General features: G+C 70.3%; 1 protein-coding gene across 1 annotated transcript; it reads right to left on the minus strand.

The window, feature by feature from the left end:
• Positions 1–1,348: 1,348 nt before the first annotated feature.
• DES (desmin) lies at positions 1,349–6,682 on the minus strand. Its single transcript, XM_084289159.1, has 9 exons — positions 6,014–6,682; positions 4,404–4,464; positions 4,201–4,296; positions 3,948–4,109; positions 3,737–3,862; positions 2,818–3,038; positions 2,650–2,699; positions 2,321–2,403; positions 1,349–2,204 (listed from the first exon to the last, which is right to left on the minus strand). Exons 1-9 carry the CDS (start codon positions 6,562–6,564, stop codon positions 2,163–2,165), a joined length of 1,392 nt encoding a protein of 463 aa, XP_084145285.1. The 5' UTR covers positions 6,565–6,682; the 3' UTR covers positions 1,349–2,162.
• Positions 6,683–11,243: the final 4,561 nt, after the last annotated feature.

Raw genomic sequence — 11,243 nt, forward strand, 5'->3', positions numbered from 1 at the left:
CGCTTGCAAAGATAGAAAGGGGCCAGCGCCTTGCCATATTAGCAGCGGGGCCGGGGGGGAGGGCAGCAGCCTTCCCCATCGCCGGCTGTGTCACCGGATCAGGACAGCGAGACCCTGGTGGCATGCGGAGGGAAAGGACACCCTAATGCTTCCTGCAACGCGAGACCCCGCGCGGGAGCCGGGGACCGGCTGGCGGTGAGGCCGGGCAGGATCCGGCCCCGCAGGGCCCTCGAGGGGGCCATGGGCATGGGGAGCAAAAAGATGCTGGCTGGGGGTCCCCATATCCCTCCTGGTCCCAAATCAGCCCTGTGCATGCAGCAAAACCCCTTTTCTCTGCGCCCTGCCTCTCTGCCCTGGCTCGCAGCAGAGGAGGAGCACCCCGCTGTCAGGATTTTGGGGTGCCCCCGGGGATCCCAAAAGCTGGGTTCCCTACAGTCAGCAGCCCCGCGTGGCGCCTCGCCACCCCCGGGCAAGGCAGGGCTTCCCCGGCCGGCGGATTTATGGCACCAACCTCGTCACCTGGCCCCAGCCACCCTCGCCAGGGGCTGTAAATCTGGGCGAGCGGACGGGAGCGGCACGGCACAGCGCTTCCCCTGGCTGGCTGCGCCACAGCCCGCGGCCACCAGCCCAAGGGCACTGTCATTAGTGGCACAGCCCCAGGGCTGGTGTGCTGAGTGCCAGGGGGGCTGGCGGGCAGCCGGGATGCCCCGGGACATGCCGGGGTGGGGGTCCCTGCTACCCACATCCAGACCTCCATGGGGCTGGGGGCTGGAGGAAAAGCCGGAGAGCCTTGGGGCACCTCTTGGAGAGCCTTGGGGCACTGCTGGCCGGGCAGGGACGGGGCTGCCCGGTGTCATCCCTCCCCGGGACAGTGCCCGATGCCACAGGGCCACCTGCTGGACGCAGCCCTTGAGGTCCGACCCCCTCCAGCCCTCGCTGGCCCCGCAGCCAAATCTGGGGATCCCCACGCTGGCACCAGGCCGTGGGGCTGTGCTGCCTCGCTGGTGGCAGCCCCGTCCCCGCTGCTGGTGGCAGCACCCCGCAGCTGGCTGGTCCCCACGGGGACCCCAGAGCCCCCGAGAACCTGTGCAGGGCTCAGCACCCTCGGGACACCCCCAGGAGTGGGGCTGGGGACCCCACAACCACAGACAGCAAGATGTTTTGGGGTGCCTGCAGTGTGAGCGACCCATTTTTTTGGGGAGATCCTGGATGATGGCGCAGGGGGACATACGAGGCCGGCCCTCGCCCCTTCTGCTCCAGCATGGGGGGCCCGGCGATGCCCCCCCGGGTGCCGCCACCCCCCCCACCCGCCCGTCCAACCCCCCAGAGCAGCACTCGGAGGCCGGGCGATGCTCCGCTGTTTATTTCAGCCGCCTGAAGAGTCACGTACACGCGGTGGGGTGGGGGTGCAGTGGGGCGAGGGGTGGGGGCGCCTGCCCTGGCCCCCGGGCCTCTCTCCGGCTCCTCTCTTCCTCTCCCCCCTCTCTCCCACTCACTCACTCCTCCTCTCTCCCGTGTCCACCTACGGGTTTCCTCTCGGCTCACCCAGCCCGGCCGTCCCTGCGCAGCCTCCTGCTGCCGGGGACCCCCTGCATGGGGTGGGGGCCGGGCGCTGCCCTCAGCCCCTCGGGGCTGCCTCTGGGGCGGGGGGGGGCGACGCGGGCTGGGTGCACCCCAGCCTCTCCCCATCCCCGGCACCGCTGCGGCCCCCCCAGGAGAAACGCCAGCTCCGGGGCGGGCGGCGGTGCCGGCACGGGGAGACGGGTCCTGCTCCTGCGGGACCGACCCCGAGCCTGTGCCCGGTTTGGGAGGGGGCTGCGGGGCGCGGGGGGATCCAGAACCCGCTGCTGGGACCCTCCGGCTCTCCGGCGAGCTGGCCGAGGCCACCACCTGCTCCCCCCACCCCGTCCTGCCTGTCCCCTCCGTCCCTTGCTGCCGCCCCCCGGCCCGGCCCTGATCCTGACGCTGGCTGCCAAGCTGCAAAGCGCTGCGAAGCCGAAGGAGAGAGCCCGGGGGTGTAGGGGGGAGCCCGGGCCGTGCCCGGGGGGCTGGGGAGGGGGGGATGGGGGGATAGGATTGGGGAGAAAGGGGTCAGGACAGGGGCTGGGCGCCGGGGCGGCGGGACGGAGGAAGGGACGGAAGGTGCCGCTGGGCAGCGTCGTCTACAGCACCTCGTGCTGCTGCTGGGTCGCCTCGCTCACCACCTGCGGGGAGAGGCGGCGTGAGGAGCTGAGGCGGCCCCCCCGGCGCCAGGCCCCAGCCCCACGAGGGGGCCAGGCACCGAGCGCAGCCCCCGCCTCGCCTCCGGCCCCGTGCTCACCTCCCCATCCCGGGTCTCGATGGTCTTGATCATCACGGTCTTCTTGGTGTGCACTTCGGAGCCGCGCTGCTCCGGGCTGGTCTCTGCGGGCAGGGGACAAGGGGGTGGCACCAGGGTGGTGGCGGCCACCGTGGGGAATGCGTGGCACAGAGGGGGCGGTTGGGTTGGGGGCTGTGGGGCCGTTCTCCACATGCCCTGCTACCAACAGGGTCTCCGGGAGCCCAGGCTCACCCCCAGCTCATGGCAAGCACCCACGGGACCCCCGAGGACCTGCCCAAAGCCACCCGAGTGCGTCCCCACGGGGGGGCCGAGCCCCCTCCCCAACTCACCTCGGAAATTGAGCGCGGAGGCGAAGGTCTGGTGCATGGGGATGCTGATCCTGCAGGGACACAGACGCAGGGAGAGCTCAGCGCCAGCCCTCGCAGCAGGGTGGCAGCCCCCCAGGCACCACAACCCCGCCGCTGCCCCGTCTCGTCCTGCCCCCCTGCACCCCTCACCGGTTTTCCTCGCCCTCCAGCAGCTTGCGGTACGTGGCGATCTCCACGTCCAGGGCCATCTTGACGTTGAGCAGGTCCTGGTACTCGCGCAGGTGCCGGGCCATCTCGTCCTTCAGGTGCCGGATCTCCTCCTCCAGCCGCGCGATGGTGTCCTGGTAGCCGCCCGCCTCCCCCGCGAAGCGCTCCTCCATCTCCCGCATCTGGCGCATCAGCGAGTCGTTCTGGGGGGACAGCGGGGTCAGCGGGCTGCTGGGGGGCTGGGGGGCACCTGGGGTAGGAGCTGGGCTGGGTGCCGGGGCTCTGGGCATTGAGTCTTTGGGGCTTTTTGGCTTTTGGGGTACCCCAAGCAGTGGGGCCCCCAGGTCAAGCTGATGTGGGGTTATCACCCTCAGCAGGCTGGGCAGGGGGCGGGTGACAGTCCCACCCAGCATGTCCCAGAGCCTCCAGGGTGCCAAAATAACCCCTCGCAGGGCTCCAAGGAGGGAGGAGAGCCCAGCTTCCCGGCAAGGCCACCCTCGGAGGGTGGGGAGTGGTGCAGGAGCACAGGACAGCTGCCGGGGGGGGGCACAGCCACCCTGGTGGCTCCTGGCCAGCTCCTGTGACCCTGCCTGTGCCAGACCGGGGCCGCTGTGCCCTGTTTGTTTGTATTTCCCACCCTGCAACCAGACACCCCGTGCCCTGCTCCGGTCTGCCTGGAGCCTCCCGGGCTGGGGCACCTTCTGCAGTGCGCGCACAGACACCAGGGCTCTGCCAAAACCTGCTGCAGAGCCAGGCGAGGCGCTGCTGCCCCAAATTTCGGGAATGAGCCCCCACAGCAGCAGCTCTGAGGGCTGGGAGGAGCCCCTGAGATCCCCAGGCACCCCGGAGCTGCATTCCCCTCCCGGGAGGCAGGCTTTGCTCCGCGCTGCCCGCGGCTCACCGTGCCCTTGAGGGCGTCGATCTCGCAGGTGTAGGACTGGATCTGGTGCCGGTACTCCAGCATCTCCTGCTTGGCCTGCCGCAGCGCGTCATTGTTCTTGTTGGCCGCCTGCGTCAGGTCGGACACCTGGGGAGATGCAGGGCTCAGCGGGTGTCCTCAGCGGGCAGGACGCCACCCGCCACCCGCCACCCGCCGCCACCCGCGCCCGCACCTTGGACTTGTACCACTCCTCAGCCTCGGCGATGTTCTTGGCGGCGATGCTCTCGTACTGCGCGCGGATGTCCCGCAGCGCAGCCGTCAGGTCGGGCTTGGAGATGTCCATCTCCACCTGGATGTGCTGCTCCTGCAGCTGGGCCTGCAGCTCCCGGATTTCCTGGGGACACACGGGGCGAGGCGTCAGGGCACCCGCCCCGTGTCCCCAGCCCCGGGGGTGCCCGCGGGAAGCGGGGCTGCGCGGGACCTACCTCTTCGTGCACTTTCTTGAGGAAGGCGATCTCCTCCTGCAGGGACTCGATGCGTCTCTCCAGGTCGATGCGTGCCAGCGTGGCCGCGTCCACGTCCTGGGGGGCACGGAGAGGTTGTGGTGACAAGTGCCAGCGGGGGGACGGGGAGGGCGGGGGTCCCAGCCGTGCCAAGTGGCAGGGCACTGCGGGGTGCGGGTACTCACAGCTCTGAAAGCGGCCAGGTTGTTCTCAGCCTCCTCCTTCAGCTGGATCTCCTCTTGCAGCCTGGGGACAGAGAGGGGGGCATTAGGGGGACCCGGACAGAGCCCCGTCCCCCCCGCTTGCTGTCCCTGCTTGCTGTCCCCGAGCCCAGCGAGGCCTGGTGGGAACAGGGCGAATTGTCCTGCGCTCCCGGCAGGCGGAGGGAGGGCTGGCGGGGGGCCAGGGGCTCTTCCTCCCATTCCCTATTATAGTCATCGGCAGCGGGAGCACAAAGGCATGAGGTCAGCTCGGTGCCACGCTCACTGCCCCGGCCCTTATAGGGACGAGTGGCCGGCAGCCGGGGGCACGGGGGGCCTGAGGGACGGCCACCAGCTGAGCCCGTCGTGGGGATGGCAGCAGAGTGAGCTGGGCATGCAGCTCGGGGTACGGGGCAGCGGGGGGAGGCACAGCGGGTCGCTGGGTTTGGGGATCTCCTCAGTGCTCTGGGGACAGCTCTGGGATGTGCCCGGGGAGGGGTGCAGGTGCCCCAGGACGTGGCTCTCGGAGCCTCAGGGGGACGGCGATGCCCAGCCGTGCTGGCACAGAGGGCAGCAGGAACCTGACACCCGTTTGCCCTGCGCCCTGCTTCTCCCCTGAGATTTGGGGTCGTCCCTCCGGGAGCTGGGACAGCAGGGCAGGAGGAGAGCCCCGCGGCCCCCAGCCTCACTGCAACAGGGGTCCCAGCTCCGGCTGCTGCTCCTGCCCATGTGGGGCAGGGGCTGCTGCTCTGGGTGGGGGGCAGCAGGCTGGGTCACCCCAGGAGATGGGTACACCAGCCCCCTCGTCCATGTCCCCCCGGTGGCACAGCAGCCAGGGGGAAGGTGCGCCCAGCATCAGGGGTGCTGTGTGGTGCCACGGGGACCCATGGGGGACCCTCAGCACAGCCGACCCTCTGGCTGTCCCCACCAGCCCCAGCAGGGCCTGCAGCATCCCTGGGGAGGCCGGGGGGTCCCTGCAGCTCCCCTGGCACCATGGGCACCCACGGCAGACCTGGCACCCCTGGCCTGCGGAAGCACGGCCGCTTCCTCCGCTCCCTCCTTCACATCCGGAGCCGGTGGAGCACCCCCACACCCGTCTTGCTTCCGCCTGCCCGGCTGCTCCTGTCCGTCTGTCCATCTCTCCATCTGTCCATCCCCCAGGGCTCAGCACACTCATGGGCTGGCTGCCCCTTCCTGGCGGGAGCAGAGCAGGGCTCCCCGATCCCCCAGCTCTGGGGGTCCCCCATGCCATTGCAGCCCGGTTCCCTGGGAAGGGAGGGCGCAGGGGACACCCCCAGCTGCTGGGGACATCCTCCCCGCTGGGTGCTCCCTGGGCACCTCACAGGGGTTGGAGAGCACCAGAACAGGGGGTGCTGGTGCCCTCCTCCCTCCCAGGACTCGCAGGACCGTGGTGCAGACCCAGCAGGTGGCCAGCCAGCGAGGGCTGTGGCCAGGGAGATGGGGCAAGGACACGGGGATGGAGAAGGGGCCACGACGGCAGCGAGCACCCGAGGGGGTGCCGGGGAGCCGTACCCAGGGCTGGAGCCGTCCCCAGGGACGGAGCCACGGGGCGGAGAGGCAAGGGCCCCCCTCACCTCTGCTTGAGCTTCTGCAGGTCATCCAGCAGGTTGTCGCGCTCCACCTCCACGCGTGCCCGCTGGCCGGTCAGCGCGTCCACCTGGCGCCGGAGCTCCCGCAGCTCCTCCTCGTACATCTCGGCCACGCGGGTGGGCTCCTTGCCCCGCAGGCGGTTCACCTCGGCCACCATCAGGGCGTTCTGCTGCTCCAGGAAGCGCACCTTCTCGATGTAGTTGGCGAAGCGGTCGTTGAGCTCCTGCAGCTCCACCTTCTCGTTGGTGCGGGTCTGGAGGAACTCCTGGTTCATGGCATCGGCCAGGCTGAAGTCCAGCAGCTCGCCGGCACCTTGGTAGGCGCTCTGGTAGGAGCGCAGGGGCGTCACGCGGGTGGTGCGGAAGGTGGAGTAGGTGGGCACGGCCGAGGTGCGCGACACCTGGTAGACGCGGGAGGTGACGGAGCTGCCGCTGCCCTTGCTCCCGAAGGAGGCGCGGGGGAAGACCGGGGAGGTGCCGCCGAAGGTGCGGCGGTAGGAAGAGACCCGCTGGCTGGAGGAGTAGGACTGGCTCATGGTGGCGGCGGTGGAGGCGGCGGCGGCGGCGAGGCTGGAGCAGGGAGCAGGAGCAGGAGCAGGAGCAGGAGCAGGGCTGGCGAGCGGCCGGAGCTCGGCGAGGCGTCGGGAAGGGACCCGCGCCGCCGCTATTTGTATCCTGCTGACATCACCGGCCCCTCCTGCTCCGGGACAGCTGGGGGATGCTGGGGGGGACGGCCGACAGCCCCCGCCCCCCGGCGCTCACCTGCGGGCACCGCTGGGCCACGGCCCCCCCACAGCCCCCAGTAGCTCACAGCCCCTCCTGGGCACCCCCGGGCACCCCAAAACCTCCCGTTGGCGTGACAGCCCCCCGTGTCCCCCTCTGCTCTGCCCCACCCTGGGCAATGTCCCCAGGGGAACAAGGAGAGGATCAGGGGACAGCGGATGGTGATCCCCCCCAGATCCCCCATGGGGCGCAGTGCCCCCCCACAGGGGTGCCCAGGCAGACAGATGATGCGGGGGGGAAGGAAGGGGGCTCAGCCATTCGCACCATCACTTGCCCCTCCTGGAGCCCAGACCCCATGTCCCAGTGGGCACACTCCCCAAATTGGCCTTGGGCACCCCAAAATGTCCCCGGGCACCCCAAAATGTCCCCCATAGCACCCTGACCTGCCCCATGGCAAGAGGCCCAGGCTCGGCTCCCTGCTTGGGGCTGGATAACAGTGACCCCCCTCAAGGACCTGCCCCACAGAGAGGGGGACACAGGGGTCCCTTTGGAGGGGGTGACATGGGGGGCCCTGCCCTGAGTGTGCTTGGGCTGACCCCCCCCGGGCAGACCCCCCCTTTCTGACACAGAGGGGTCCGGGGTGGGGCTGGGCACCCGCGGGGAGGTGCTGAGTGACCCCGAGCAGGTGCCGGGGTGCAGAGCTCTCGCTGGCGGTGACATCAGCGGGTCCCGGCCCCAGCACATTCCCGAAGCAGCAGGCACCCAACCAAAATAGCCTCCCTGCTCATCCGCGTGGGACATGCGTGGTATTTATAGCCGGGGGAGGCACCCTCTTAACCCTGCTTGTGCCGGGAGCGTGGACGGGGACCCTGCCCGGGGCAGCCCCAACACCCTGGTCCCCGTCACCCCACGAGCAGGGCGAGGTCCCCAGGAGCAGCAGGCTCTGCTCTGTCTCCTCAGCCTTCCCCTTGACCCTGCAGTGCTTTGGGGAGCAGAACGCCCAGCCTAACTCCCCAAAACTTCCCAGGGTGGGGCTGTGCTGGGGGCACCCCCTCCTCTCCAAGCCCCTCTGACCCCCTGCCCTGCCCACACCAGGCTGCTTTGTCCAGCAGCAGCTGGCACGGCCCCAGTGCCACCGTCCCCGGGGTGTCCTGGGGGTGGACACCGCGGTGCCACCGGGTGCGTGGTGACTCAGCAGCAGGAGCAGCGCTCAGCCTCGCACGCCGTGCACCTCCTGGCCCCCTGCGCCAGCTGCAGCGCGGGCACCCAGCAGTGCCAGGGCCTGGAGGCTGCATCCTGCACTGCCACGGCTCCCTGCCAGCCTGGGGGGCAGCGAGGGTCTGGGTGCCATGGCCGTAAGGTGGGCAGAAGCTGGAGGCCCCACATCTAGGCTGTCCCCCCCCCCAAGCCCTCCCAAGCTCTGGAGCCCCTCCAGGCTGCTTAGACACAGCGTAATGCCGTGGCTTCCCGGACGGTGCACGCTGCCTGGCGGAGCCTGCCTTTAAAAGGGAAGGTATTTCCAGATGGGGCTGTTTCATCCCAGCACGGGGTGAGTGGGGGGGGTGGGGGAAGATGGAAAAACATACAGCATCCTTCCTCCTCCTGGCCCTGCTCCCGGAGTGCCCGGTGCATCCCTGACCCCGCACGTGCGCCCTGCCCGCCCCACGGCGCCTCGGGCAGGCAGGGTGGGACACCAGCCCCTGGGTCGGGCGCAGGGGGGCACGGGGGACCCCACGCTGGCACGGGGACCCTGCCCCACTGCTCTGCTGCCCCTTCCCCTCACCCCATCCTGCAGGGTTGGGGTGCTCCTGGGCGCCGCTGGAGGCAGGGGAAGCGGCTCCAAGGGGTTAAGGAGCTGCGTGGCGCTGATCCTGCTGTGGGAGAAGCTTTCTGAAGTGGCCTTTCCTCAGCCGCCCCGACAGCCTTCCGGGACATCTCTGCGAGGGCAGAGGCCCCGCGGCTGGCGTGGACAGGCGGACGCCTCTTAGGAAATCCCCTTCCCCGAGGAGCAGGCACAGGAAAGGGGGGGGAAGGAGCGGGAAGGAGGGGTCGGGGTGCACTGGCACCCCCAGAGAGGGACCCTCCACCGCACCCAGGGGCTAACTCCTCTCTGCACCCCACAGGCATGGCAGGGGCTTGTGGGGTCCCTCCTGTTGGGGAGGATGCCCAGCATCACCCAGCGGCCGTGCAGCTCCAGCCCAGGCCAGGCTGACCCAGCCCGAGCCTGGGAACGGGGCCCCAAGCCCCGCTGCTGGCTTGGCCCCAGCTCCCGCAGGGCCCTGGGACGGGGCCGCAGCGGGAAGACGTCGGGAGCTGGAACGTCAAACAAGGCCCGTGAGCCAAGCCAGCTGCATCCCGCAGCCGCCCCTCCTCCCCGGCCCTCCTCCCCGCTGCTCCCCCAGGATTTAAGGAGCGCGGGGAGCCAGGCACAGCCTCCCCGGGGCTGCGGGCACCGGGGGCCCGGAGCCGGGCAGGGTGCGGGGTCGGGGCGCCGGCTCCATCCCGGTGCCCGAGCGCGGCGCCGCGTGCCACCGGGGCCGCCCGGCTGCGCGTGCCCCCGGCGAGCAGGGGTGACCGGGTGGATGGGAATGAAGCACCAGGGTGGCGTCCACCCCCTCCTTGCTGGCCCCCGGCCCTCTCCCTGCGTCCCGCTCCTTTTACAGCCACGAGCCTCCCCGGCGCCTTTACCCTAAGAGGGAAGGACCGTGCGCCCATTCCCCGGCGCTGACAGGCCCGGGGCGCGTGCTATTGTCTAAATAGGAGATCGCGCTCCTTCCCCGCCTGGACCACGGCCCAGGCAGCGTGCCGGGGTCCCCAGAGGTTGTGGGTGCACCGCAGGCTGCAGCCCACTGCCCGCTGCTCCCCTCGGCTGCCCCCGGGGTTGGGGATGCTGGGGGTCACTGCCTGCCCCAAGCGCCACAGGGATGCTGGGGGTGCCTGGCTGACCCCACGGCACGTGTGGATGCTGGGGATGGCCAGCTATCCCCTATAATTTGCAGGGATGCTGGGGCGTGTTTGCTTGTCCCCCGTAGTTCACATAAGTATCTGGGGCCAGTTGTTGCCTCTGTGGCCCATGAGGATGCTGGGGGAGGACCTGTTGCCCCCAGGGCCCGTGCGGATGCCTGCAGTGATCCCAGCCACCCTCATGATCCGCATGGGTACTGGTGATGCTCACTCGACCCTCGTCCCGTGGGGATGCTGTGGATACCCCACTGCCCCCACAGTCCTCGGGGGTGGTCCCATCCCCCCGTGGCCATGGGGACGCAGCCCGGCTGCCCTCAGTCCGCACGGCCCCACGATAACCGGCCACCCCAGTGCTCCAGGAGGATGCTGGGGGTGCCTGCACGGCCCCGCTGGCATCAGCCGTGCCAGTGAGATGAGGTAGTGCCTGCTGCCCGGCACGCCGCGTGGCTGGCGGCTCACGTAAGGCAGAGGCCGTGCGCTCAGCCCGCAGCAATGCCGGGCGGTGACGGCGCTTCCCCATGCTCGGGCACGTGGCCTGCGCTGCGTGGGTGCCATCCCTGCACCGGTCCTGGCAGAGCAGGGGTCCGGGCTGCAGGAGCAGGGGCGGCCCTTCCCCTTCCCCTTCCCCTTCCCTTCCCCTTCCCGGAGCTCCCGCTGTGTTCACACACCCCTCCCGGGCCATCTCTCCCTTAACTCTTTCCTGTGGGCTCAGCTCTGCCTGCCCGTTCCCAGAGCCACCAGCCAGCCCGGGGAAGGCTTCCCGGTGCCCAGCCCACACCCTGCTGGTCCCTGCACTGCTCAGCACCCTGCTGCCCACCAGCCACCCCTGGGGACGTGCATGAGCCCTGCAAGCACCCCAAGGAGGAGCCGGAGCCGGCTCCGGGGGGCTGGTGGGGCTGCCTGGGGCTCCTGCAGCTCCGGGGGGGCTGTGGGACACGGTGGTTCAGGGGCAGGAGCAGATCCTCCTGATGGGGTGGGGGGTGGCCGCGGCAGGTGCGGCGCAGACCCCAGCACCCAGCCAGGGGTGAGTCAGAGAGTGCCCAGAAATAGACTCCGGGAGCTTTTTCGGGAAGCCCCCGTGGCTCCGGGAATAGCTGCCGCATGCCAAGGCGCTGCCCTTTGCTCACCGCTCCTGGGGCTGGGCAGGGGCCACACCCGGCCCTGCCACTCACCCACGCCCCCACCCCGGGCACCCCCACCCCCAGGGACCCCCACTCTGGGGACCCTAACCCCAAGGCACCCCCCGATCCCACACCCAGCCACTGGGGACACATCCATCTGGGGCACCCGCACCCTACAGGCACCCCCATCCCGGGATCCCCATGGGTTCTGGGGTCACACCTGATCCGGGCACCCACTTCGGAAATGTCCCCAGAGCTGGGCCCCAAGCAGCCGGGTGCCCGTAGCAGTGGGGGCGATGGTGGCAGGAGGAGCAGGGGGTGGTGGCACAGGGTGCCCTCGGCAGGAGGGTGAAGGGCAAGGTGCTGGGCGCCCAGCCCTGCCCTGGTGCAGCGTTGGGCCCCGTGTT

Source organism: Netta rufina (genome assembly GCF_964035555.1).
Source record: "Netta rufina genome assembly, chromosome: 6".
Classification (NCBI taxonomy): Eukaryota; Metazoa; Chordata; class Aves; order Anseriformes; family Anatidae; genus Netta; species Netta rufina.